General features: G+C 37.3%; 1 protein-coding gene and 14 non-coding genes across 16 annotated transcripts in view; all 15 read left to right on the top strand.

Moving 5' to 3' along the window:
• Positions 1-92: 92 nt before the first annotated feature.
• TRNAI-AAU (transfer RNA isoleucine (anticodon AAU)) lies at positions 93-166 on the top strand. Its single transcript has one exon. It is a non-coding gene; the product is annotated as a tRNA-Ile (tRNA).
• A 94-nt stretch (positions 167-260) lies between these two features.
• Positions 261-334, top strand: TRNAI-AAU (transfer RNA isoleucine (anticodon AAU)). Its single transcript has one exon. It is a non-coding gene; the product is annotated as a tRNA-Ile (tRNA).
• Positions 335-596: 262 nt separating this feature from the next.
• Positions 597-670, top strand: TRNAI-AAU (transfer RNA isoleucine (anticodon AAU)). The gene has a single exon. It is a non-coding gene; the product is annotated as a tRNA-Ile (tRNA).
• Positions 671-764: 94 nt separating this feature from the next.
• Positions 765-838, top strand: TRNAI-AAU (transfer RNA isoleucine (anticodon AAU)). The gene has a single exon. It is a non-coding gene; the product is annotated as a tRNA-Ile (tRNA).
• Positions 839-932: 94 nt separating this feature from the next.
• Positions 933-1,006, top strand: TRNAI-AAU (transfer RNA isoleucine (anticodon AAU)). Its single transcript has one exon. It is a non-coding gene; the product is annotated as a tRNA-Ile (tRNA).
• Positions 1,007-1,099: 93 nt separating this feature from the next.
• TRNAI-AAU (transfer RNA isoleucine (anticodon AAU)) lies at positions 1,100-1,173 on the top strand. Its single transcript has one exon. It is a non-coding gene; the product is annotated as a tRNA-Ile (tRNA).
• Positions 1,174-1,267: 94 nt separating this feature from the next.
• Positions 1,268-1,341, top strand: TRNAI-AAU (transfer RNA isoleucine (anticodon AAU)). The gene has a single exon. It is a non-coding gene; the product is annotated as a tRNA-Ile (tRNA).
• Positions 1,342-1,435: 94 nt separating this feature from the next.
• TRNAI-AAU (transfer RNA isoleucine (anticodon AAU)) lies at positions 1,436-1,509 on the top strand. Its single transcript has one exon. It is a non-coding gene; the product is annotated as a tRNA-Ile (tRNA).
• Positions 1,510-1,603: 94 nt separating this feature from the next.
• TRNAF-AAA (transfer RNA phenylalanine (anticodon AAA)) lies at positions 1,604-1,677 on the top strand. Its single transcript has one exon. It is a non-coding gene; the product is annotated as a tRNA-Phe (tRNA).
• A 94-nt stretch (positions 1,678-1,771) lies between these two features.
• TRNAI-UAU (transfer RNA isoleucine (anticodon UAU)) lies at positions 1,772-1,845 on the top strand. The gene has a single exon. It is a non-coding gene; the product is annotated as a tRNA-Ile (tRNA).
• Positions 1,846-1,939: 94 nt separating this feature from the next.
• Positions 1,940-2,013, top strand: TRNAI-AAU (transfer RNA isoleucine (anticodon AAU)). The gene has a single exon. It is a non-coding gene; the product is annotated as a tRNA-Ile (tRNA).
• Positions 2,014-2,107: 94 nt separating this feature from the next.
• On the top strand, positions 2,108-2,181 carry TRNAI-AAU (transfer RNA isoleucine (anticodon AAU)). The gene has a single exon. It is a non-coding gene; the product is annotated as a tRNA-Ile (tRNA).
• Positions 2,182-2,443: 262 nt separating this feature from the next.
• TRNAI-AAU (transfer RNA isoleucine (anticodon AAU)) lies at positions 2,444-2,517 on the top strand. Its single transcript has one exon. It is a non-coding gene; the product is annotated as a tRNA-Ile (tRNA).
• A 94-nt stretch (positions 2,518-2,611) lies between these two features.
• TRNAI-AAU (transfer RNA isoleucine (anticodon AAU)) lies at positions 2,612-2,685 on the top strand. Its single transcript has one exon. It is a non-coding gene; the product is annotated as a tRNA-Ile (tRNA).
• A 4,152-nt stretch (positions 2,686-6,837) lies between these two features.
• The window catches only part of LOC138703436 (uncharacterized), a 51,904-nt gene continuing 32,428 nt past the window's right edge, over positions 6,838-26,313 (top strand). For both annotated transcript variants that reach the window (XM_069831295.1, XM_069831294.1), the window contains exons 1-8: positions 6,838-7,583; positions 7,708-8,010; positions 11,517-11,617; positions 15,837-16,002; positions 18,089-18,313; positions 20,927-21,181; positions 22,678-22,827; positions 26,020-26,170. In XM_069831295.1, coding sequence (XP_069687396.1) covers positions 7,839-8,010; positions 11,517-11,617; positions 15,837-16,002; positions 18,089-18,313; positions 20,927-21,181; positions 22,678-22,827; positions 26,020-26,170 — 1,220 coding nt within the window. In that variant the 5' untranslated portion in view covers positions 6,838-7,583; positions 7,708-7,838. The remainder of the gene's footprint in view (positions 7,584-7,707; positions 8,011-11,516; positions 11,618-15,836; positions 16,003-18,088; positions 18,314-20,926; positions 21,182-22,677; positions 22,828-26,019; positions 26,171-26,313) is intronic.

The following is a 26,313-nucleotide window of genomic DNA, read 5'->3' as shown; positions in this document are numbered from 1 at the left end:
TGTATTTTGTGTCTTAGAGGGACAGTCACAATGTAACGCTTTCGGATGATGGTCACAATACATGATCCTGTAAATACTACTGTTACTGTATCGGCCTCTTAGCTCAGCTGGTTAGAGCGTCGTGCTAATAACGCGAAGGTCGTGGGTTCGATCCCCTCACGGGCCATGTGTATTTTATGTCTTAGAGGGACAGTCCCATTGTAACGCTTTCGGATGATGGTCACAATACATGATCCTGTAAATACTACTAATGATGCATCGGCTTGTTAGCTCAGCTGGTTAGAGCGTCGTGCTAATAACGCGAAGGTCGTGGGTTCGATCCCCTCAGGGGCCGTGTTTGTTTTGTGTCTTAGAGGGACAGTCACATTGTAACGCTTTCGGATGATGGTCACAATATATGATCCTGTAAATACTACTGTTCCTGTATCGGCCTGTTAGCTCAGTTGGTTAGAGCGTCGTGCTAATAACGCTAAATTCGTGTGTTCGATCCTCTCCCGGGCCATGTGTATTTTGTGTCTTAGAGGGATAGTCACATTGAAACGCTTTCGGACGACGGTCATAATACATGATCCTGTAAATACTAGTGTTAGTACATCGGCCTGTTAGCTCAGCTGGTTAGAGCGTCGTGCTAATAACGCGAAGGTCGTGGGTTTGATCCCCTCACGGGCCATGTGTATTTTGTGTCTTATAGGGACAGTCACATTGTAACGCTTTCGGTTGATGGTCACAATATACGATCCTGTAAATACTACTGTTGCTACATCGGCCTGTTAGCTCAGCTGGTTAGAGCGTCGTGCTAATAACGCGAAGGTCGTGGGTTCGATCCCTTTACGGGTCATGTGTATTTTGTGTCTTAGAGGGATAGTCACATTGTAACGCTTTCGGTTGATGGTCACAGTACATGATCCTGTAAATACTACTGTTGCTACATCGGCCTGTTAGCTCAGCTGGTTAGAGCGTCGTGCTAATAACGCGAAGGTCGAGGGTTCGATCCCCTCACGAGCCATGTGTATTTCGTGTCTTGTAGGGCAATCACATTGTAACGCTTTCGGATGATGGTCATAATACATGATCCTGTAAATACTACTGTTGCTACATCGGCCTGTTAGCTCAGCTGGTTAGAGAGTTGTGCTAATAACGCGAAGGTGGAGGGTTCGATCCCCTCACAGGCCATCTGTATTTTGTGTCTTAGAGGGACAGTCACATTGTAACGCTTTCGGATGACGGTCACAATACATGATCCTCTAAATACTACTGTTACTGTATCGGCCTGTTAGCTCAGCTGGTTAGAGCGTCGTGCTAATAACGCGAAGGTCGAGGGTTCGATCCCCTCACGGGCCATGTGTATTTTGTGTCTTAGAGGGACAGTCACATTGTAACGCTTTCGGATGATGGTCACAATACATGATCCTGTAAATACTACTGTTACTGTATCGGCCTGTTAGCTCAGCTGGTTAGAGCGTCGTGCTAATAACGCGAAGGTCGAGGGTTCGATCCCCTCACGGGCCATGTGTATTTTGTGTCTTAGAGGGACAGTCACATTGTAACGCTTTCGGATGATGGTCACAATACATGATCCTGTAAATACTACTGCTCCTGTCTCGGCCTGTTAACTCAGCTGGTTAGAGCGTAGTGCTAAAAACGCGAAGGTCGAGGGTTCGATCCCCTCACGGGCCATGTGTATTTTGTGTCTTAGAGGGACAGTCCCATTGTAACGCTTTCGGATGATGGTCACAATACATGATCCTGTAAATACTAGTGCTAGTACATCGGCCTGTTAGCTCAGCTGGTTCGAGCGTCGTGCTTATAACGCGAAGGTCGTGGGTTCGATCCTCTCACGGGCCACGTGTATTTTGTGTCTTAGAGGGACAGTCACAATGTAACGCTTTCGGATGATGGTCACAATACATGATCCTGTAAATACTACTGTTACTGTATCGGCCTCTTAGCTCAGCTGGTTAGAGCGTCGTGCTAATAACGCGAAGGTCGTGGGTTCGATCCCCTCACGGGCCATGTGTATTTTATGTCTTAGAGGGACAGTCCCATTGTAACGCTTTCGGATGATGGTCACAATACATGATCCTGTAAATACTACTAATGATGCATCGGCTTGTTAGCTCAGCTGGTTAGAGCGTCGTGCTAATAACGCGAAGGTCGTGGGTTCGATCCCCTCAGGGGCCGTGTTTGTTTTGTGTCTTAGAGGGACAGTCACATTGTAACGCTTTCGGATGATGGTCACAATATATGATCCTGTAAATACTACTGTTCCTGTATCGGCCTGTTAGCTCAGTTGGTTAGAGCGTCGTGCTAATAACGCTAAATTCGTGTGTTCGATCCTCTCCCGGGCCATGTGTATTTTGTGTCTTAGAGGGATAGTCACATTGAAACGCTTTCGGACGACGGTCATAATACATGATCCTGTAAATACTAGTGTTAGTACATCGGCCTGTTAGCTCAGCTGGTTAGAGCGTCGTGCTAATAACGCGAAGGTCGTGGGTTTGATCCCCTCACGGGCCATGTGTATTTTGTGTCTTATAGGGACAGTCACATTGTAACGCTTTCGGTTGATGGTCACAATATACGATCCTGTAAATACTACTGTTGCTACATCGGCCTGTTAGCTCAGCTGGTTAGAGCGTCGTGCTAATAACGCGAAGGTCGTGGGTTCGATCCCTTTACGGGTCATGTGTATTTTGTGTCTTAGAGGGATAGTCACATTGTAACGCTTTCGGTTGATGGTCACAGTACATGATCCTGTAAATACTACTGTTGCTACATCGGCCTGTTAGCTCAGTTGGTTAGAGCGTCGTGCTAATAACGCGAAGCTCGTGGGTTTGATCCCTTTTTTGAGCATATGTATTTTGTGTCCTAGATGGACAGTTACATTGTGACGCTGTCGAATGATGGCCACAATGCATGCTCCTCAAAGAGTGCTTTTTAGTACGTCGGTCTGTTCGCTCAGTTGGTCACACTGGTTAGAGATTGTGCTAATAACTCGAAACTCTGGGGCTCGATTTTGTTACGGATCATCTGTATTTTGTATCTTAGACGAATAGTTACATTATCAGACTGTTGGGTAATAGCCAAAATACATGATCCTGTAAATAAGCCATTTCGATCTTCCACCTGTTAGTTCAGTTGGTTAGAGTTTCTTGCTAATAACGCGACGTTAGAGGGTTTGATCCCCTTAAGGATGGTGAGTATTTTGAGTGTTAGGCGGATTGTTATACATTTAATAAGACCAAGATTTTTAGATGATAGTCGCAATACATGATCCTGCAAATATTTTTTATTTATAGTGTCGGCCTGTTGGCTTAATTGGTTAGACCGTCGTGCAAATAACGCGAACGTCTAGGGTTCGATACTTTTATGAGTCATGTGTATTTTGTGTGTTAGACCGGCCCGTCTCATTTCATTTGATTTGAAATTATGTTTGCTATCCTTTCTTCTGCATATTTAGTTACATTTTGCTTGTTATGTGGTATAACCACAGTCTACTATATACAGTCACGAAGCTTGAGTTTTGAGGGTGGTAGAAACAATAGACTGTGACGGTACTATCACAGTCTAATAGATACAGTCACGCAACTCATACATATAAAATATGCCAACATTTGACAGCTGGCGCGACAGTAGCCCTCTAGCGGCAGGCAAGTTAAAAGTGTGCACACTACATATGATAACACATCGGAAAACGGGTTTTGCGTAATTTATTTTATATGTTTATGCTGTACAATAAGTGTATATGGTTCTTACTAATTATACTTAAGAATCCTGGAAGAATTTCACACGCAGTTAATCTACAAGTTTCAGAAGCTGGGAATAAACGTAATTCTTTCTGCTCCTTACAACTGAATCATGGCCCTGATCACGTATCATGGTTTGAAATAATATAATTGTTCGTACGTGGACGGTTAATTCAATTCATTCCTAAATATATGTATAAACCATTGGAACTCTATATTTCCTGTGAGAAGGATCAAAATTGTAGGGCATATCTCGTAGGGTGCATCGCATGGTGAACTCCTCTCCCTATTTCCTGAGAAATTAACTATTTTCCATACCGCAAATTGGGGTAAACTCGGCCGCTGAGGTAAACTTAAAAATAAAAAAGGGGAATATTTAAACCTTAATTTGACAGACATTGATTTGTGAAGTTCATTATTTTTCAATTTTTTTTGTTATTATTTTGAGTCGCTAATAGTGCTGATATTATGGTGTAAATTTTTATGGAAAGTTTACCGCATTTTACATTACATTTCTAGTTTTCACACATAAGCTTTATTTTAACTTACCCTACCTATATAATACGTAATTTACATGCACTTACTGTTATTATGACGTAGGTGAGAACAAATGAATACACAACTTTGTTGAAAAAGTTGTAACTTCAATTAACTCAGAAAATGTAGGCCTAATTTTATTTTCAGACCAGAAGTGGTGTAAGTCAAAAATAGGTAATGAGGGTTAAAGTAAACATTCTGTAAAATACAGCGCAAAGTAGCAGTTAATATTGAATTTATTTAAACTATTATTAGTCAGTGAATAGCACGAAGGATATATTAATTGCTACTTTGCGCTGTATTTTACAGAATTTTTACTTAAAACCTCATTACCTAATTTTGACTTACACCACTTCTGCTCCGAACGGCTCAAATAATCACTGGTAATGTAAAATCAACACCAATAACAGTCATGCAAATTATTACAGAAAAGATTGCTTTTTATATTAAATTTAAAAAGACTCTTTTATTTCTTGAGAACTTAATACGTCTGCCACATGAATCTACACCAACACATCAGAAATTTATCGACACAGTCTGGATTTATTCAAGAAGTGAATATTTTGCAAAAAGGATTATAATACGCCATGAATTCTTGAAAAAAAATTAACACCATAATCCCTACTTGAATGCAATATAACATTCAACTTTTGAAAAACATAAAGAAAAAAACACGAATACAAAAATTATGGAATTACTTGCATTAAAAACTGTAGATATATTATCCAAAATCGGAATGGTTACACATTTACACATGATCTCTGCAAAACAATAATATACTGTAACAGGTATTTACTTTGTTTTTATTTAAACTCTCCTTCCTGACATACAAATAGGTAACTGATAACTAGTAAATGTTTTATAGAACACAATACGTAGGCTACCTACAGCGTGGATTATTGGTTGTGACTGAGTTATGATTTTCTCTTGGTCTTTAGGGAATCTGAAGAACGACAAATTCGGAGATTTAAACTTGTTGTTACTGCAATTTTCGTCATTGCACACATTGCCTTTATTCCGACGCATGATTAAAACGTTATTATAACATCTCGCATACCTTTAGAGCACGTGCTGGCTGTATCAACCCTATGACCAGTGCCTTGCCTGCCGCTTGAGCGCTATAATAGTGTCGTGAATGTTGGCAAAACGAGTGTTGAAGTTGCGCGACTGTATATATTAGACTGTGGTACTATTTTGCATTGCCTGTAATGAGGCGATATTAGCGATCCTAGTGGTGAGCAAGTATCTAATGTTTGCATATTTACTACGTATTGAGCTTCGCGACTGTATATACTAGACTGGTATAACTTACAAATGATTTATAAACTGTTCTGTTTGTTGTTGTAATGTAAAGAGTTGTTTTGTGAGTAAGAAGAGAGTGTTTCAGATCAAAAGAGCTGAGGCGGGCTGGTTTTAGTTCTTCCATTCTGTATAATAAGGCTGATGGCCGCAATACATGATCCTGCAAATATTCTCCTATCATAGTGTCGGCCTGTTAACTCTGTTGGTTAGAGCGTCGTGCTATTAACGCTAAGGTCAAGGGTTCGATCTTCTCATGTGCCATGTATATTTTCGATGACAGAAGGTTAGTTGCAATAACAAGACTGGTAGATGATGGGCACAATATTTAATCCTGTAAATACTCCAGGGCAGGTTTTCCAACTCTTCTGATGTCTCGGACTTCCTGTAGCAAATGTTAATTCACCGCGGCCTCCATAATATCAGAAATGGAAATTTTTACATGTCGTAAATATCAATTAGCCTAATGAATTAGGCCTACAATTTTACGTCACTAAATGTGCCATTTATGATAATCCAATACCGGTACTGATAGAAATGGAGATATTCGGAAGAATGTGAACATATTAATTAGGCCTAACACCAGCGGCGGATTTTCAGGGGAGGCAAGGGAGGCCGTGCCTCCCCTAATATTTTACCAGAACACAATATGGCAGTAATAATTTCAGCTGAATTAAGATCACAGACAAGTTACAGCAATGACGAACATTTTTACTTTTATATTAATTTTACTATTCACTACGACTAGGATGTACAGTAAGTTACATGAAGTCGACCACATCCAGTTGATGATGCCCGCTCGCTATATTGTAGATAGTACAAATAATTCGTACTGAAATAACAACAGATAGCGCTGTAACCTGTATAGTAGACATCTATCAGCCTGCTGTGTCTATGCGAGAGCGGGAGAGAGGAGTCTGTTACATGACGCTACTCCCCGGTAACCATGACAACAGCAGTTCAACCAATAAGATAGCTGGTTAGAAGAGTGTTTAAACTTGATAGAACGCGCGAGGGGAGCCGATTTGGAGACGACCTACCTACCACTGAAAACTGTACTGCTTATACTCACGGCTGGTTTCGGCTGTATTGGGAAGCTCTCTCTCTTTCTCTTTTCTTGGTTTTGGAAAATTGAGTCACGTGTTATTAGTTTTCTCTCCCTGCGTAAAAGTTGTCATTTATGTTGTTAGATTTTCTCTTGTTTGCGGGTGTTCTTGTTATTTTATTCTTTTGTGTTACGAGATGTATAGTATTTACTTATACAGTATTTTAAATATATCGAGAGTTTAGAAACAAATGCAGATTTGTCTCTAGCTTCTTCTAGTAGTAGTTATTCAGTATGTTGTGACCTATTTGATCGGTTTGCGAAGAGAGAGGAACATCGAGTTAATTTGCTGTAAAATTAGACTATGTAATAGTAATGAGCAAGCCCCGGATTCTTAGGTTCGAATCAATTTTGTTGCTATCTACTTACTCTCGAAATATTGCTTTTCTTATTTGTTTTATTTAGCAAAGCGTAACATTCTTAAATTCAATATGACCTAAAAAAAAAAAGACCTAATTCGTAGGTTAGGACTTGGAGTGTCCTAAAGAGAGGCAATCTTGACCAAGCCGATGTAATATATTAATAGTATGTTGTTTATTTTTATGTTTTTCCGGTAAAATCATTTAAATTCCTAAACATAAGATTCAAGATCCTAAAACATAAATTGGAAAACCTAATTTTAATTTCTTAAAACCTATAACTTCTGTGCTTGGTAATGAGGTACGTCACAGGCCTTATATTTTTATATTCTCATCATTCGCCGTCTTGGCCTCCCCAACTTTCAAACCCACCGTCCACTACTGCCTAACACTCACCTAATGTGATAACTGGTGCTGTTTTTCAGACGTCAACTTTCGCATCTGAAGGTTCAAGCCTTTTACGGGCCATATTTATTATAAATATTGTTACGTAATGGAAACTATCTGATGATGTTTGTGGAATATACAAATCTTTGAGTAAGCTTACTCGTACTCTTTTTTTAGAAGTTGACTTCCAGCTCATGTGGCTAGAACGTTATGTTTGTAGTATTATAACCTGTCTTATCGTAGCTCAGATGTTATTTTCCTGTACCTGTCTCAGATGCAGCTCGTGTACCTCCAGCTTATCCGCCAGAATGCTCCCTGTCAGGGACAGAAATATTGTACACAGGAACGCGGTGGATATCCAGTACGGGGCTGCCCTGCTTACCGTGGATACATGTGGCAAGCCTCATGCAGAATATGAAGAACGATGCGCTGTTCGCGGAAGGTTCCATCACAGCAGCTCTCAACTACTGCCGCAATCCAACAGGTGATCCAAGAGGACCTTATTGCTTCGTGCAGAGTAATGACACAAATGGAATGCGACAAGAATACTGTCACCCTCGAAGATGTCAGTCCTCAGGTATGATAAAGTCTTCTTATTCTGTCAATATTCATTTGTACGCGTTTGTGTGTTTACATAAATGTAGACTCCTATGCATAGGTGCTGGCAGGATTTTCCCAGGGGTTGGTGTTGTTTCAATACATCAATTATATATCTGTGGTCTTCCCAATATTGTACGCTGGCCACATTACTCTGCAGAATTACAGATTGGGTGAAACGAGCGTTGAGTGACTTCCGCCGAATTTTGAATGAACTGGCTTAAACTGCCAACATAGAAAAAAAATCACTACCTGTTCAAGAGCGTCACACTCAATCGCTTTCACCTTCATCTTGACGATAATAAAAGCCTAAACTAACCTAACCTAACCTAACCTGTCACTAGAATCCTAAACTAACCTAACTTGTCACAGATTCGCCTATACAAGGCATAACAAAAGCCTAAACTATCCTAACCTAACCTGTCACAGTTTCGTATATGCAAAGCATAATAAAAGCCTAACACTAAAATCCTAAACTAACCTAACCTAACCTGTCACAGATTTGCGTATACAAGGCATAACAAAACCCTAAACTGCCGTAACCTAACCTGTCACAGATAAATGCGTAAGACATAATAAAAGTCGAAACTGACCTAACCTGTCATAATACTCCATTTTCTTACCTCTACACCCTTCCCTGAGGTATGAAAATGCCGAATTTCTACCTCACTGGAACATTGCAAACTAGCATGAAACGTTCGTAATGTCTCTTAAGTTAATCACAGATTGTAAGTTAAAAGTAATAAATATTTAAACAGTGTCAATTGGCTGGAAAGCCTGTGATAGATTTTTTGTATTAAATATAAGTTAAAGAAATTAGACCAAATTTAAAATGAATGTTCTAAATTTACTGAACATTAATTTTATGAATTTATAGAATAAGTGGTTATAAATTATTTGTAATGCCAATAATAATCCATTAAGATAAAACTTGAATAGGGGTAAGCATCATCGCAGCACACAGGAAATACCATAAAACACTGCTACCTTTCACAGACTTCGGGACTACTTGTCACAGACCTTAAGGGTGTCCCCTTAAAAATTGCAGGAAAAGTGTCATAGAAATCAAAAATTAAATTTCTACACTAATTTACGTGACAGACCTAAATCAACACGCAGAATTCTTCCCCTATTCATTGAGAAGTCACAGTCAAATGCACAAACCCTTCCCCCCCAAAAAAAAAAGATAATTAAAAGTGATATTTCAATTAATGATTGATTAAAAATTGAAATATTTTTTTATTCTGAAAAGTATTGGATCTAATGAGCTAAGATTTTGCATGTTACTTTCCATGTGTATATTAAACTTTTTCTCCAAATTTGAAAAAGATTGGTCAAATAGGAAAAAAGTTCCAAAATATAGTTGAGAGTCCCCTTAATATGAAATAATTATGAATTATACCTAATTCACCAAACTACTTTATTAGTTAGTCCGCCGAGTTAGGTCTGTGGTAGCACATCTGGCTCCAGACTAGCCAGCCCGAGTTCGATTTTCGGCGGGGTTAGAAATTTTAATGTATTAGGACTAGGAGAGATGGTGGTGTACAACTTCCAATTACTAAATTGTGCACAATTATGCCTGAGTTAAATCCCAAATCTCTCCGCAGTACATAAGAAGAGAAGGCATATGTCACTGTTGATAGTGATTTGTCCATTGGATGGGGATGTTAAGCCTGGCGGCCCCCTTGGTGCTGTTCGACAGGAGTAGGCTACATGCCGGCATCGAGCTTCCCCTTCTCTCTTCCTCATCTTCATCATCATTACCACCCATTCCCTACACTACACTTACACGAACACTAACCCAAATACACGACATAACTCTCCACAGATACACATCATGCATAGCTTGGCTTGCTGAATTGGTGTGTAACTTGAAAATGGGTCATAGTCCTGCCATCTATCCGTAATATGCGGAACCCAATCACGCAAATAAAATGGGTAGACATTAGATACACACTTTATTACTTACAAAATAAAAACTGCAGTCATATTTATTCAGTCCAAGTCTATCTAGACCTACTACTTTTTGACAGAATTCGTGGCAAGCTGTTTTATTGTTGAAGATCTGTGTACACTCAGCATGCAAAGAACATCCAATTCTTTCTAGATTATGGTAGATCTCAACCAAATCATTAGGCCTACTCTTCATAGAATGCATTCTCTACTAAACAAACCTGGGGGGGGGGGGGTTGAATCACCCGCCTTGACTCTCCCTGCTGGTACCTATAATTATATTCACACATTCAACAAGACAGGGTGTTGACTTTTTTTGCGACTAAACTTCTTACAATAAGAAAATTTGGATTCATAATAATATATCAGTTTTCCGGCCAGATCATGATGGAATTTGTGGTGGACAAAGCAGACGTTGCAGAGGGTTTTTCATGGGTAATCCCGTTTCTCTCTATCATTCCACCTCCCCTTCATTTCATCTATCATCTGCAATAGTAAAAATAGGCTGGGGGAAGTCTGGGAGTAGTACGGGTTTCTGACACAGAAGGGCTTGGGGCTCCGGGGCCCTGGAGTTTATTAGGCTACTCGTATGAGGACGGCACCTGTCTCTATCAGGGCTGAGGAAGGACAGCCCACCTGTCAGCGTCGGATTCACGAATGCCACCCAAGTCACCTGTCAGACTTGGACAATCATTTCATATATATAGGGTGCACAATGAGCCAAAGCGCACCTAAGTGTATGGAAGCCATGCAAAGATTTTGCCACCCCTTAAATTGTATCGTCCTCCACAGGCTTTGAACAGGAGAATCTCAGCTTCAATGGCCAGCATAATAACCATGAAACCACCAAGGATAATGCTTTCGTACCTTTATTTTTTCCCTGTTATTTGTTATTTGCGGCAATGTTGATTTTCAAAACAGTAGTTCCCTTACTCCCTTGCAGTGGTTGAGTGGTCAGACCTTCAGCCTGTCACACAGGCGTTCCGAGTTCGAATCCTGGTCAGATCTGGGATTTTTCATTGAAAATTCCATTCCATTCTCTTACTGTGAAACAGGATTTATGAATCCCCGCACAAAGAATACAGCAGTAATAGCAGCAGCATGTCATTCTTACCTAGAGCATACGGCCTCGACAAAGCAGCTCTAGCACACCCTATTCCTAGCTAAAAGCTTCAGTTCTGCCCATGTCTTTCCTTGTTTTCTTGCTTCCTCTTCTACATTCCTTCTCCATAACAGTCACGACCTTTCATTTTTTCTCTGACATTGAGGGTTCCGAAACAAGACTTGTCTCTCTATGGTGTTTTGATTTTTGCGGAGAGTATGCCCTATCCACTTCGACTTCCTCCTCTTTTTTTAGATATGATTGACTCCCCTTTCGTTTGTTTCCCAGGATGTTCGTTGGAAATGACGTTTGGCCAGAAAATGCGGAGAAAGAATACATTATGTTGCTGTTATTATTGTTGTTGTTATTATTATTATTATTATTATTATTATTATTATTATTATTACACTAACTTTTTCATGCCTTTTTAGAATGTCGCATGGCAGGAACTGGCAATGACTATATAGGGGAGTTGAATGTGACTAGATCAAATCGAGTTTGTCAGAGTTGGCTAATGAATACACCACATAAAGTAAGTATTGTACCCTTACTTTAACGTCCTTTATGACAAATTATTCATAAGTGTATTTACTTAAATTGTTATCATTTGCATAAGCAGGCTGTTAATGACAGTACTATTTTTGCATATCTAAACTTTTTTTTTTTGTTATTGTATATGCGCGTGTGCACATTAGGCCTACTCTTTATGCATCTCAATACAGTATTTCTGTTCACCGGAGGTAAAAGGCACTATGTCCATTTTTACAAAGTTCAAATTTTGGCATATTTTTATTAGGCCTATATACTTCACGTTCTTTTCAATGGTGTAAAGCAATATCTCTTACAAGTAATAATAAGTCATTTAGCCAGTTGGAAAGGGCACTATGTGCCGTTATGACATCGAGGTGAAGTGCAATTCATTTAACTCTCCTTTAAAATTTAATATTTGTGACATAGTGCTCTTTACTTTCAGTATACACATTTATAAACAGTAGGAATGTTTCTTCAAAACTTGAGAAGTGTTCCATATTTATGTTTCATTCATTTCTGTTCTGTATGTTATAAAGGACCATATTAACATCTTGTTCAATTTGACGAACCACTTTCGGTCATAATTTGGTTGGTCTCCCAGTTCTCCAAATAAAAAAAAATATTTATATAGCTTGGAAGAGATATATTGGTAATTGTGTAAATTGAAGTGGGTAACAGAATACTACATTAAAATAAATAAAATATTATGCACTTTCTAATTACGAGGGGGATCCAGGAAATAACGACCGTTCGCGCATACCCGCCGCGCAGCTGACTCCCCTTCCTTGTTTGAAGGTCAACTGGCTTCCTTAACACGTGTTCTCATAATGTTGTGAGTACTGGTTGCAACAAGTCGGCATTGTGCATTTTGTGTTACTTCAAAATGAACGACATGATTGATAATCCCGCCGACTGTGAGGTGAGGAGTGTGATTCGATTTTTGAATGCCCGACATTTGAAACCTGCAGAAATTTACCGGCAATTGAAAGAAGTGTATGGTGATACTGTAATGAATGAAAGAAATGTGAGAAAATGGTGCGAAATGTTCAACAATGGGCGAACAAATGTCCACGATGAAACTCGACCTGGACGCCCATCACTCATCACAGAAGACCTGAAGACTAAAGTGAACGACAGAATCTTGCAAGACAGGCGCACATCATTCGACGAATAGCATATTGCCTTTCCTGACATTTCTCGTTCTTTGCTTGGTGAAATTGTGTCGCAAAATCTTGGCTACCACAAAATCTGTGCCCGCCCGCACACTGCTGCTTCAACTCGAGAATTGCTGGATCAATTCGGTTGGGAAATCTTTGATCATCCGCCCTATAGTCCAGAACTTGCTCCTAGCGATTTTCACCTTTTCACTAAGCTGAAAGACTTTCTGGGTGGTACGCGTTTTGGAAGTGATGAAGAGTTGAAGAAGACAGTGAACACCTGGCTTAATGAACTGGTGGCAAAGGAGTATAACACGGGAATTCTAAAGCTAGTGAACAGATACGACAAATGTTTAAATGTAGGTGGTGATTATGTAGAGAAGTAAAGGAAGCTTCAGTTATGTAACAGACTCTTTTTTTTTTTTCAAATAAATATATATTTTTTTAATTATTACAACAAAACGGTCGTTATTTCCTGGATCCCCCTCGTAAGTGCATGGTTAATTATGGTTAATAATAAAATTAGGTCGAAAGTCTATTTGGTTTGGTAACAGTGCATTGCTGGCTCGCCTGCGAATACACACACGAACTCAGTCTGAATAGCAGCATTCCGTCCCTTAGTAACTGCAATAAAGTTATCAGATTTCCTAATGGCAGGAATAATAACTGCATTAGTTTTACCAGACTTCCTAATGGCAGGAAATAAAAATAAGTGTTAATATTCTTTTATTTAATTTGCAAGAAAACCGTATATTTTACTTAAAAACTGCAAGTGGATAAATTTTTATTTTTCGCACTTAGACATATACACCGGGGACAGAACAACTAGAGGCTTCAGTGACGTCGTTACAGAAGAGCCCACGCACAGCAGAATTGTTCGTTGCACTACAAACTGAAAACGTTGACCACCTACTTTCACTGATCCAACTGCGCTCTCACAATACAATAACTTCCGTTCAGAAAATGTTTTGCAGCTGAATGGTACCGTACCTGCTAGTGCGGGAGGAGGAGGTGGTCAGACCACTTAAAAGTAACGGTCTTCAAGCTTCTAGATGTTCTGTCCCTGGTGTACAATATATGGATGTACACGTCAACACAAGTACAATAGAAATATGAATGAAGAAATAAATACATAATGCAAATTGTAATTTGCTTAATCTATTGAAATAATTTATATAATATTACTAAAATATATTGTAATTTGTATTAGTCATAAGAAATTCGTCAACACTATAAAGGTCTTCATTGTTAACCATCCCTTATCAATTTCTTTAATGATAAGAGTAAAAATCGGAATCATATGGCTACTATTAAATCGAGTAAAACAGTGTTAATGTTTAGGGAAAAATTATTTTTTTCTGAGAAAAGTATTCATTTGTGACTAATATGTATTAGTAGTTATTTGTGAACTCTGAGGAATAAGCTGCTAAAATCTGCACAGTTTTATTACTTCGACCCTGTATATATAAGTAATATGTACAGAGTGAACCATAAGTAATGTCGTTAATTTCAGAGGGTTACTCTTTGAGATATTTCAAACAAAAAAAGTTTAATATAATTTTGCTCATTTTTGCCTTCTCTTCAACATAAAAATTGTTTTATATCAAGCATTTCATTGCGTGTTTTGGGTAAGCCATTGATTTAATTCCCAATATGCTCAGTCAATTTAAGAGAGCTCTGTATTATGACAAATGGGCCAAAGAATTTTTAGTTTTGTCCTTTAAATGTGCAAAAATATGATCCGAACAAATGTAACATTTTAAAATTTCTTTTCAGAACGAAAAGTTACATTTGTTCAGAACAAATTTCTGCACATTTAAAAGGACAAGCCTAAAAATTCTTTGAGTTATTTATTATCATAATACATACATACATACATACATACATACATACATACATACATACATACATACATACATACATACATACATACATACATACATACATACATACATCAGAGGCGTATACTGGTTAAAGGGTTTGGGCTATCGCTGACCCTATTATTACACAAAATATATCTAACAATTACTTTAATTTTAATTACTATGGTAAAACTAATAATACAAAATTATTACATTATGTTATATTATAAACTTTTTCTTTTCTAATTTCCTTGGGCTACCGCCAGTAGCCCCGGTAGCCCGCAAAATACGCCCCTGACATACATACATACATACATACATACATACATACATACATACATACATAAATACATACATATATAGCCACTGGCGTAGCTCAGTCAGCTAAGGTGCTTGCCTGTCTATCCGGAGTTGTGTTTGGGCGCGGTTTTGATTCCCACTTGGGCTGATTACCTGGTGGTTTTTTTTCCAAGGTTTTCCCCAACTATAAGGCAAATGTCAGGTAATCTATGGCGAATCCTCGGTCTCATCTCGCCAAATATCTCGCTATCACCAATCCCATCGATGCTAAATAGCCTCGTAGTTGATACAGCATCATTAAATAACCAAGTAAAATAACATACATACATAGTTTTCTGCCAAATAGTAGGTCTTTCGCTGCAAACCCAGCATTCTCCATTTTCTATTTTCTGCTTTCCTCCTAGTCTCTGTATATGATCCAGATATCTTAATGTCTTCCATAATTTGATATCTTCTTCTGCCCTGAACTCTTCTCTCATTCACCATTCCTTCCAGTGCATCCTTCAGAAGACAGTTTCTTCTCAGCCAGTGACCTAACCATTTCCTTTTTCTCTTCCTGATCAGTTTCAGCATCATATCATAATGAAGTACTGTACTTTCTTAAATTGACTGAGAATTTTGGGAGTTGAATCAATGGCTTTCCCAAACATGCTATGAAATGTTTCATATAAAACAAATTTTTATAACGAAAAGGAAGCAAAACGAACAAAATTGTATTTAACTTTTTTGCTTGAAATATCTCAAAGAATAACCTAAAATTAATGACATTAGTTAAGGTTGTCTGTGTGTGTGTGTGTGCGTGCGTGTCTCCCTTCCCCTTCGGGTAGCTGTGAGATGAATGAGTAGTATTACTATGCCTTATTAAGGTGTAATATTGGTTTCAATAAATATTTCCTGATAGGTGGATAAAAAATACATGAATGAGACATTGTATCCAGAACGATCAGTTGAAAAGGCGCGAAACTATTGTCGAGATCCTAGCCGCAACATTGCAGGCTCCTGGTGTTACACAACAGATCCTGTACTGCCTACAGATGTGTGCGATGTACGTGACTGTGTTAAACCAGGTACGTATTCTTTTGATCAATGGCAGCTCGTGAGACTTAGTCACATAAAAACTTTGGAATTATAGAATGTCAAATCATGCGTAGTGAGAACATAGATGGGAGAGACTATACATATACTTCTTCAGAAGAGAAAACTACTGCAATTATGTCAACATGCCTACACTCATTTCCCCATAAGATCAACAGTGCCTTCCTTGTACGAATTTTAGTATAGCCCTAAAAGGTTGAATGTTCCTATATCATTGAACATAATGAAAATCATAAGTTATGTGTATTATATTGTACAAATCACAGCACATATTTTCCTCCTTCTGCTGTTCTATATGCTAATGTGAACAAACATAAATTTTATCTTGCCAGATACATTTGGTTCATTCAAATGGAAGTCGACCAAGGCTTATGAGCAACAGGAGTAGGCCTCTGTAGTCTAAAGTTTACTTTAAGGGTATTTGCAGCAATGGTTATAGAATTTCTATTATCAGGTGTGGAGCAAGATGGAAGTGTCCAAATATAAACAACATGCTGTAATTCGTTTTTTGACTGCAGAAGGGCGTACAGCTGATGAAATCCATCTCAGAATGGTTGCAGTATATAGACAGATACGCTTAGGAAAATAAGTTGTAAAGGATTAGTGTACACAGTTTCATTCCAGCCGAACATCTCGACAGGACAATCCAAGACCAGGACAAGTGCTCAAGGATATCAAGCCAAATTCAATTCAATACGTTGATGCTCTTGTCCAAGAGAATAACAATAAGTGAACTTGGTTAATTACTGAACATGACCCATAAAATTCTACACAAACATCTCCAGTATTGCAAAGATTGCACACAGTGGGTGCCACACTTTTTAACTGCTGAGCAGAAAGTCGGACGTGTGAGAATCTGTCAACAGAACTTCAGACGATATCAAGAGGAAGGTGTTCAGTTCTTACATCACATTGTGACAAATGATGAGTCCTGGTGAAATCATTTTGAGCACACTCCCCTCACTCTAGCATGGAATGGAAACATACCGAATATCCTTGTCTTAAAAGCTCAAGTTGCAAGGACAGTGAAAGTCATGTTATCTTTTTCTTTTCTATTGCTGGTAGAATTTCTGGACTGTGGACAAAATCAATGTGCAGTGCCATAAAGAGACTCTCTGGCATCTTAGACAAAACATCGAGAATAAACGTCCAAACCTTTTGACAATAAGAATGATTTTAATGCTTAACAATACTTGAGCTCACAGTGCCAGATCAACAAGGAGTGAGTTGTGAAGGTTTCGCTGGGAAACACTGCTACGCTCTTCTTACAGCCCAGACTTCAGATTAGTTCCTTTTTTTATGATAGAAGGGAACCACATTTTCATCGGATGAAACAATGCAAAATGCTGTTAAACACTGGTTCGCCTCCAGGCCACAGGAACTCTATGAAGCCAGTATCTGTCACCTGGTGTCACAGTGGCAGAAGTGTGTTAATTTCAGTTTCTTTCTTTCTTTCTATTAGCGACAACTATGTTTCGTTTGAATAACCTAATATTATACTGAATGAGTCCAACTGTCTCATCTTCATTCCATACAAGGTGACTCCGCATATCAACAAACATAATGTAAAATCCTTCCATGCCCCTATTGCTGGTTGGTTCCTATGTTCCCATCTCCTATGTTTGGATTATGTTATGAGTGGTGACACAGTTGCAAATCATATTATCATGTCATGTTTCCAGCAACAGCCCGTCATGCCTACAAATTACATTCTTTCTTCACAGAATTAGTAATTATTAGTTTTTCAACTGCTTCATATATCGCATATCCATTCCGTGTCTTAAAAAAAAAACAGCACGTTTCCTATTACGTTTTCGAAAATATATAAGAGGTATTTTTCAGAGTTAGCATTCTAGACACCTTAAAAAAGATTCTTTGTCCTGAAGCCAATAGGATGGGATTCAAACATGTGCATTTGTTTACATGCGAGGTCACCTTGTATGAAATGAAGATTTGTAGGTCTACACCAATTATTTGAGAATAAATTGAACAAGAAAATTTTTACGTTTAATTGGTTTCAGTACAGCAAAATAAGATAATTTGATTCTGATGTTTCAGAGGAATGTACCATGCTGACCCGTGGTGTGGGAATTGGACGCAATGTTTACATTCGCAACAAATGGAGAAAGGAAGGATTGAAATTCTGGTTGAAGGAATGGGATCCAGATCTTACTGACGGAATAATGTTCGTGATTAGACCTCTGAATGGCAGCAATTACTATAAATTAATAATTGGCGCAGATGACAACGAAAAGGTGCAACTATTCTATGGTGTGAATGATGGTGAGTGCGTAAGCAATTGCCTGGAGAAAGTGAGGTGACGAAAATATTCTCAGAATGGGTCTCCATGTCTTTGCTGAGTCGGCCTATGCTTAGTGGTAATATTACTTATGAATTATGAACCACTGGCATAGCTCAGGCATTAGCGCGTCTGTCTGCTTATCCGTAGTTGCGCTCGGCGTGGGTTCGATTCCTGCTTGAGTTTATTTTTTCTGAGGTTTTCTTCAACCATAAGGCGAATGTCAGGTAATCTATGACGAATCCTCGGCCTCATCTCGCTTTCACCAATTCCATCGATGCTAAATAACCGAGCAGTTGATACAGCGTCGTTAAATAACCAAGTAATATATATGGCCTCTAAGCTTGATTGTTTTATATCAATGTTCATTTCTCTAGGCACATTGCTTCCATTACAGATCAGGAATCTTGCTACTCCACACATAACTGAGGCACTTGCCAGGTACTATCCTCCGAGCCAAAGGACCTGGGAATGATTAAGGGTAAGGATGACCACTATCCAAGATGGGGTGTCCCCCCTTGCTATCGTTCCTGTTGGTCCACTGCAATAACTGCAGCTATTCAGACCACTCCACCATATAGGATAGAATCCCTCATCTGCCATCTGGCTGACGCACCCGATAAGGGTTACAGGATTCCCCATGGGATCACACTACGTGACAGAGTAAATTATTGTGACTGTAGAGTAGATCGATCCTTGCTGATTGATATGTATTAATACCTGTGTTGGTATGGTATTGATAAAGAACTGGTGAAATAAATCGAAAGAGCATGTACTTTGTTATAACCGTACTTGAAGACATATAAAACTGTCCCTTGTATAAGTCACACCCCAAAAATTAAGCAATTTCCCTGAAAGAAACTAAAATTAAAGGATAAAAATATTAATGGGCCAGTTGAAAAGACAAACAACTCAAAATTTAAAGTTTTGGTGAACCTACATTTTAAACCTTCATGTTTCTGTGAAAAATTCAAGAATTATTGAAATTACTCCAAATTCTATTAATGATGTTTTATCCTAATCATGTCAACATGTCAATTCTAATAATTCTAGTATTAATTTAAAAAAGTTATGTATGGATTTTATAAATAATGAAAAATTGTAAAATTAAATTTATATATTCTTATTGTCCAGTAGACATAAAACGAATTGTATTACATACTTCTTAATTTAAAATCAGGAATCCGCCCCTGAGCACGAGTTTTACTCTTTCAGGGGTGAGCTAAAATTTTTATCTATGTATACTATATTTTATGTTACCGGTACAATTTTAGCAAAATAAATAAATAAGTAAGTAAGTAAAGAAGTAAATAAATTAATATAAATTTGAAACTTACAGTATATTATATATATACAATACTGTAAGTTTCAAATTAAAGTGTGTGAATTGGATTTTTCAAAGCAACATGGAGCTTTAAAATTTAATTATCTCAAAACTTCCAATTTTAAGTTATTTACCTTTTGAACTGGCCCGTCGATATGGTAATGATGATAACGATAATGATGATGATGATAATAATAATAATAATAATAATAATAATAGCAATAGCATCTTTTTTTTTATTCTGTTTAATCTCACGTTTTACCCAACTTACACCAGAGCAGAGGGAGATTCATCTCATCGTACACTGGACTTCTCTCAAATGCAGGCTCCCAAATAATGGGATCGGCATGACACAAGGCTACCGCAAAGATATCACAAGATAATAATAAGACAATGGACAAACACCTAGTCCCTTGGATGGAAGATAAATTTCTTCTATACCTTGGCCCATGCTGGGAGTCCAACCTCAGACTACTTGATTGGGAAGCTCACACGCTATTCAATAATAATAATAATAATAATAATAATAATAATAATAATAATAATAATACTTACTTACTGGCTTTTAAGGAACCCGGAGGTTCATTGCCACCCTCACATAAGCCCGCCATTGGTCCCTATCCTGAGCAAGATTAATCCAGTCTCTACCATCATATCCTACCTCCCTCAAATCCATTTTAATATTATCTTCCCATCTACGTCTCGGCCTCCCCAAAGGTCTTTTGCCTTCCGGCCTCCCAACTAACACACTATATGCATTTCTGGATTCGCCCATACGTGCTTCATAATAATAATAATAATAATAATAATAATAATAATAATAATAATAATAAATCAATCTTCTTAATGTATCCAGCTGTTTGCTGACAATATAAAGTCCACTATAGTCCACTGTAGTCTATTCAGTTGTTGGCAAATATAATACCAAAAGGATTGAAGTATGGTATCAGTCCAATGCAGAAGCAAAATCCATTCTCTGTAATATAAAAAATGAGGCTAAAATAATAATAATAATAATAATAATAATAATAATAATAATGATGATGATGATGATGATGATGATGATGATGATGATGATAATAATACATTGTTCCTTGAAATGGCTGCAAATTTATTGAGATCGCAGTTATCACACTTTCCTCTCTAATGGTTTTATGACATTCTCTGTACAATTATTACAAATAAAAATTACTTGTACAGGGAAGAGGAAGGGTAGAATATACACCGACAAATGCAGTTCTGATATGTCTGTAAATCTCATTTAATCTTATAGGTAAGAAAGAGATACTTCTGAAACAGAAGACACTACCACATCTGATTCCTATTGGAAAATGGGGTGGTTTCTGGCTTCGGGTTCCCACAGGACGTGTCTCTCTGGGATATGAGGGCCTGGATAATTATTTATTTGACTGGCAGCATGGCAATGTATCATTAACTGGAGAGCAGAAACATGAACTCTTCAAGCCAATGTTTATCACTTACACTTCAGTCAAAGGCCACACCATTGGAGTTAATTTCCCATGTAATGGTAAGTGACTGTGCATTATCAAGGAAAATGTATGTGTCATGAAAATTTCATAACCAAGGACTCAGACAATGGTGTAGTTTATCACATGTACTTTTTAATTTTATATATGAACTAAATTTTAGAAGAATAGAACGAAGAAACACAACAAGGTATTTATTTAGGGCAACGAACATATATTAAATCATTGCCAAGTAATTGTGGCAAAAATTGAAGACATAAAATTGCAGTTAAAAATGTCTAGACTTAATAAGATATGCACAAAATATAACTTCGAAATTTCAACTAATAAATGGCATTCCATGGAAAAAGTTTGTAATTTTTTTTTCTGAGTTCACATTTTCATTACCTGTATTATAATATACTGTGCATCCACTTGGTTGTCTCATCCTGGTTTCCCCCACCTGTTTCTGCTGGCCCCTCTGGCCTCAGAGGGAGTAGTAGCAGGGGTGTTAAGTCCGTCTTAGCTTTTTACTGAAAATATTTTCTGTACGGAACTGGATGTCTACAAAATATTATATAACTGTACTGTTTAAAATAATTTTAAGAAACCGTCACATGGTTTCCCCCTTTCGACAATCCTGCGACATAATCACTCGGACGAAAAGTGTAAATATTACTGTAATATCACGTTTTAAGTAGGAATATTGCATTCACAATACATAGTAGTTTCTATTCTTTCACCGATTCTATTGTAGTTTTGTCCCATACCTCACAATTTCGAGTTACAATGGTGCTAATTTACAAAAGTTCTCCAAATGCAACAGATTTATGTATATGAGGTTGAAATTGGAATTATGAGAGGGGGCACACTATGGCCCAGCACTGCGATCTGTTACGATCTATTGTACTAACCTTCAAGCTAGTGCATTTCCAAACCCACATCGGCTGACTACACTAAGGTTCATTGCATACCCAGATTTCTAGCAGACAACCCACTTCATGTCTAGGCCAGCTCTGTCTGTGTGTCACCTGCCAGCGATTGGTGAATGCTATGGAATTATGACGAAATAGAGGAATGTTGATAGAATTATAATATAGGGCCTAATATGGAGAAAAACTTGAGAACCTCGAGAAAAACCTCAACTGCGGCCTTGTTCACCACAAGTGTTACTATGGATTTTTCAATGAAAAATCCCAGACCTGACTGGGACTCAAACCCGGACCACCTGTTTAACAGACTGGAGGTGTGATGACTCAGCCACCACAGGGGTTATATGTGAGCTTCGTTATGATATTTTGCATGAATTGAATAATTATTTTTAATGCGTGTATCATGGAACATAATTTTGGATAGTTTGATGGTTAAATTTTGCACATAGCACAAAACGTTGGTTCCGTAAACATTTACGTTATCATTTGAAACTAATAGTGGTGCTAATGAAATAAAATATGAAACTATGTCATGGAAATCTATAGCTGTAAGCAGTGTATGAATAATTTATAACAAGAAATATTTGGGGAATAAGTATTAATATTAAAATTTCCATTATTTTTAGAATGTCACACAGAGAAAACAAGTACTCATCGCTTCACTAAGATTCTTTCATTAGGACTGTGGTCAAAAGAGCCTGGTAGCCGTTACAATAACTTCACATTATATATCCGGGGCACTGGAGTTGCTGTAATTCCTCTACTTAAATTACCAGGTATGATCTCAAATTAAATGTAGTGCAATACCAGAAGTGTGAATTTTATTATCACTTATTTAACGATGTTCTATCATCCCTGTGATTATTGATTTACTACAGTGGGATTATTCATTCATGAATCAGCTTTCCCCACTATCTGTTATCAGGTACGAACGTGTTGCCAGTTGGCCGGCCAGCATGGCTAAGCTATGGTCATTCAAGTACCTTGCCTATTCATAGGTATTTAATGACTTCTACAATGAATGAATAAGCATACAGTTGCTTGACTTTAAATGTGAAACATTAATTGAGGAATTAAGAAAATGTAAGAGTGGTTATGAAAATGTTAACTTAATAGGAAACTGAACCTGTTTTCGTGAAATAATGTGGTCCATTCTCGGCTTAATAAAATTGTACTTATAGTTGCAATTAAATAATGTTTTGGGTTAAACTTTTCTGTATCTTTCTTTCTATTTCAGTTACATGTGAAAAACTGGACTCACACAAATATGTCGAGGGAAAGGGAATAAGTTCCATCAAAGCAATACACTAACAACACAAATTCTTAATCTCTAATATGTATACTGTGTTCACAATATCATTAGGCAAAAAATTGTACTTTTCAGTCTTCTCTAAGTATCCTAGAGGCCTAGAATACACGTACCTATCCTGGTTGAGAAACACTGTTTTAGAAGAACTATTCTCTGTGGCAAATCTCCTGCATATGAAGAGAACCAATCGGACATTGCTGTGGCATTGTAATATAGATGGCTTGTGCGAGAGAGTGACATCTCATGTGAGAGAGAGAGACTGTGATACCAGAGCCAGAGGGAAGGAGAAATCAGTTTCTCACTGCGCTAAATATTTATCATGTTGTAGCTTCCAAGATAGTCAATCAATCGCGCTGTAATTTTTATGATTGATAGTTGAATGTCTGAGGAAAGCATAGAAAAAATTCGAAGTCAAAATCTTTTTTGGGAACAGAGAGAAAAAATAGTAACTTCGAAGTGATCTGTTCAAAATAGACATTTACACCTTCAAAATTTGGTAAGCGGCAAACTTTGTTGTTTTTCGTGTTAGATTGGGGGGGGGGGGGTTCAAAGTGAGAGAAATGTTGAAAAAGAATGGAAATTACTTCTAAAAGTTATTGCTACTCAAAATCTGTACTAGTTTCCGAGTTACAGCGAGTTAAACAACCATTTTTGCTTCGTTGAAGGACTCAGGACTCAACCTTTTGTCTGTTAAAAGAAGAAGAATGCTGGAATATTAAAAAAAAACTCGTAAACTCTAATTATCAATTGTGCGTGGTCTGTGTAAACAAAACCATTTGTTTCTTTTTTATCATTACCACTTGCTTTACTGAACGACAAGGTGTAACAGAAATATTCTTTCACCATGAAAGAGAAATGATCTGCTTTTTGTGCAAATACACGTAAATACAAAGGAAGAATGATAAGAATGTGTCAGCGTGACCGTGTGTTTGTTTTCTGTTTTATTGTATCTATGCATCTTGAGTGATCCAGGCATTCTAAACAATAGGACTATTCTTCTGGAATGCTTTAAGATCGAACACTGCTGTATAACCCATATCCTTGTAATAACTGTACAGAGGGAATGGTTTGACCTTAAATTACGGTTTTTTTTTTGTGCATTCTCTTTATATCTGGCAAGCTACTGAATTTCAGAATTAAATAAATCCCCGATCGCCAACGTCCCCTTTGATAGCAATATTCCTTTATTAGGCAAAACTGCACTCCTGTGATTCGCGGGAGCTGTGAAGCCATTGAAGTCATATGCAGGAGGTTTACTGCAGAGATAGTACCACATCAATACTAAACTTAATCTGGCCTACTCAAGACTTCATCCTCTTATTAACGGAAAGTCATCTCTATTAACTAATACCGTATTTACTCAAAAATAAGATCCCAATTTTTTACCAGATTTTTGTCTTTAAATTTAGGAGGCTATTATATTAACATCGGAACTTAAAATCGAGTATATAGAAACAAGAAAATGCAATTTGAGGACTTAGATTGTAACTAAGTAAAAATTATTGTATTCTACTAACACAGACTAAAACTAAATATATTTTTAAATGTTTAAACTTAATGAATAGGTATGTAATGGTTATTTAATAAAACAAATTACAGAAACAAACACAAGACTATCAGTAGTTATTGATGCTATGAACTGAAAGGCATGATCAGGTATAAATGATAAACATAACGGCAAGCTTCCACATTCCTGCGATCTCATTGTTTTCGCTAAAAGTTACTGAAAGAGAGTGAGTCTGTCCTTGGACTGAACCTGACGATATTGCAAGTACTGTTTCTGCTTACTTAGGGATCTATTGTATTCTTTTGATAACCATTTTCTGAAAAAACTTACACATTCTGTTTCACTTAGAATATGGCAGTAGAATTCTATTAGCAGTATTTTCTTATGGGTCTAATATTCGTATACAAAATATTTTTATGAAACAATACTTAAAAAAATGAGTAGAGTCTTATAAATCGATGGATTTTCTAGTAAATACGGTATTACAGTTCTATTATATATTTCGTTACTCTGCGCTCTGATAACTTATGCATGTCCAATTTGGGGTGGTGCAGCATCAAACAAAAATTCAAAGAATACAATTTTTTCAAAACAAAATACTACGAACTGCTGTTGATGCACTATGGTTTGTCCGAAATTCAAAACTACATAGAGAACTGGGATTATACACTACCGGTATACAAGAATTCATCTGTAGGTAGGCAAAAACATTCTTCTCACACCCTAACAATATCTCAGGAGTAGCTTTCTTTTCTCTCGCGAAAAGATCCACTCAACCCACAAGAATCAAGAGCTGTCTTCCACAGAACATTGTACTAGATCTTCAGATTCATCCACTTCATGTGTTGAAGAAAACATAATTTTATAAATTTATCAAAAAATTACTTTCAAACATTCTTCTGTTACAGAGGAACCTGTAAATAGGCTGACCGTCTTTTTGTTATTTACTTATTGTTGTGTTGTTTCTTTTCCCATAGATCTGTGTAGTGCTACAGCGCTGAATGATCAATAAAATCTGTTAAAAAAAAGATAGCGTAGTAAAATTTTAGTATTAACAACATAGACATTTCAGTTAGTCTTTGTTGTTTGTTATTTCAGCTGAAGTTACGTATATGACAAAATTCATATTAATCAATCTAACATTTTTAATAGGTCTAGGAGATTACTACGGTTTGACAATAGGCGATGCTGTGAAGAGAATGTATTTCATCAGACAAGAGGGGAAAAACCTCAAAACTATCACTTACGTCAAGATTGACGAGCCTATGATATATACTGACAAGTGGACGATATTCTTTATCAGGTGTGTGTAAAAAATAATATATTATTAAATTATTCACTACTGCATTTGTTTGAATTTCTTGTAAGATTTTGATTTCTATGTATTATTTTCTTTATAATATTATTTTCCATATTTAACTAAATACTATTATTTCTTTATACTTG

The sequence above is a fragment of the Periplaneta americana genome, chromosome 7, assembly GCF_040183065.1.
Source record: "Periplaneta americana isolate PAMFEO1 chromosome 7, P.americana_PAMFEO1_priV1, whole genome shotgun sequence".
NCBI classification, from domain to species: domain Eukaryota; kingdom Metazoa; phylum Arthropoda; class Insecta; order Blattodea; family Blattidae; genus Periplaneta; species Periplaneta americana.
Note: the sequence above shows the minus strand (reverse complement) of the source record. Positions and strands in the feature narration are given on the sequence as shown.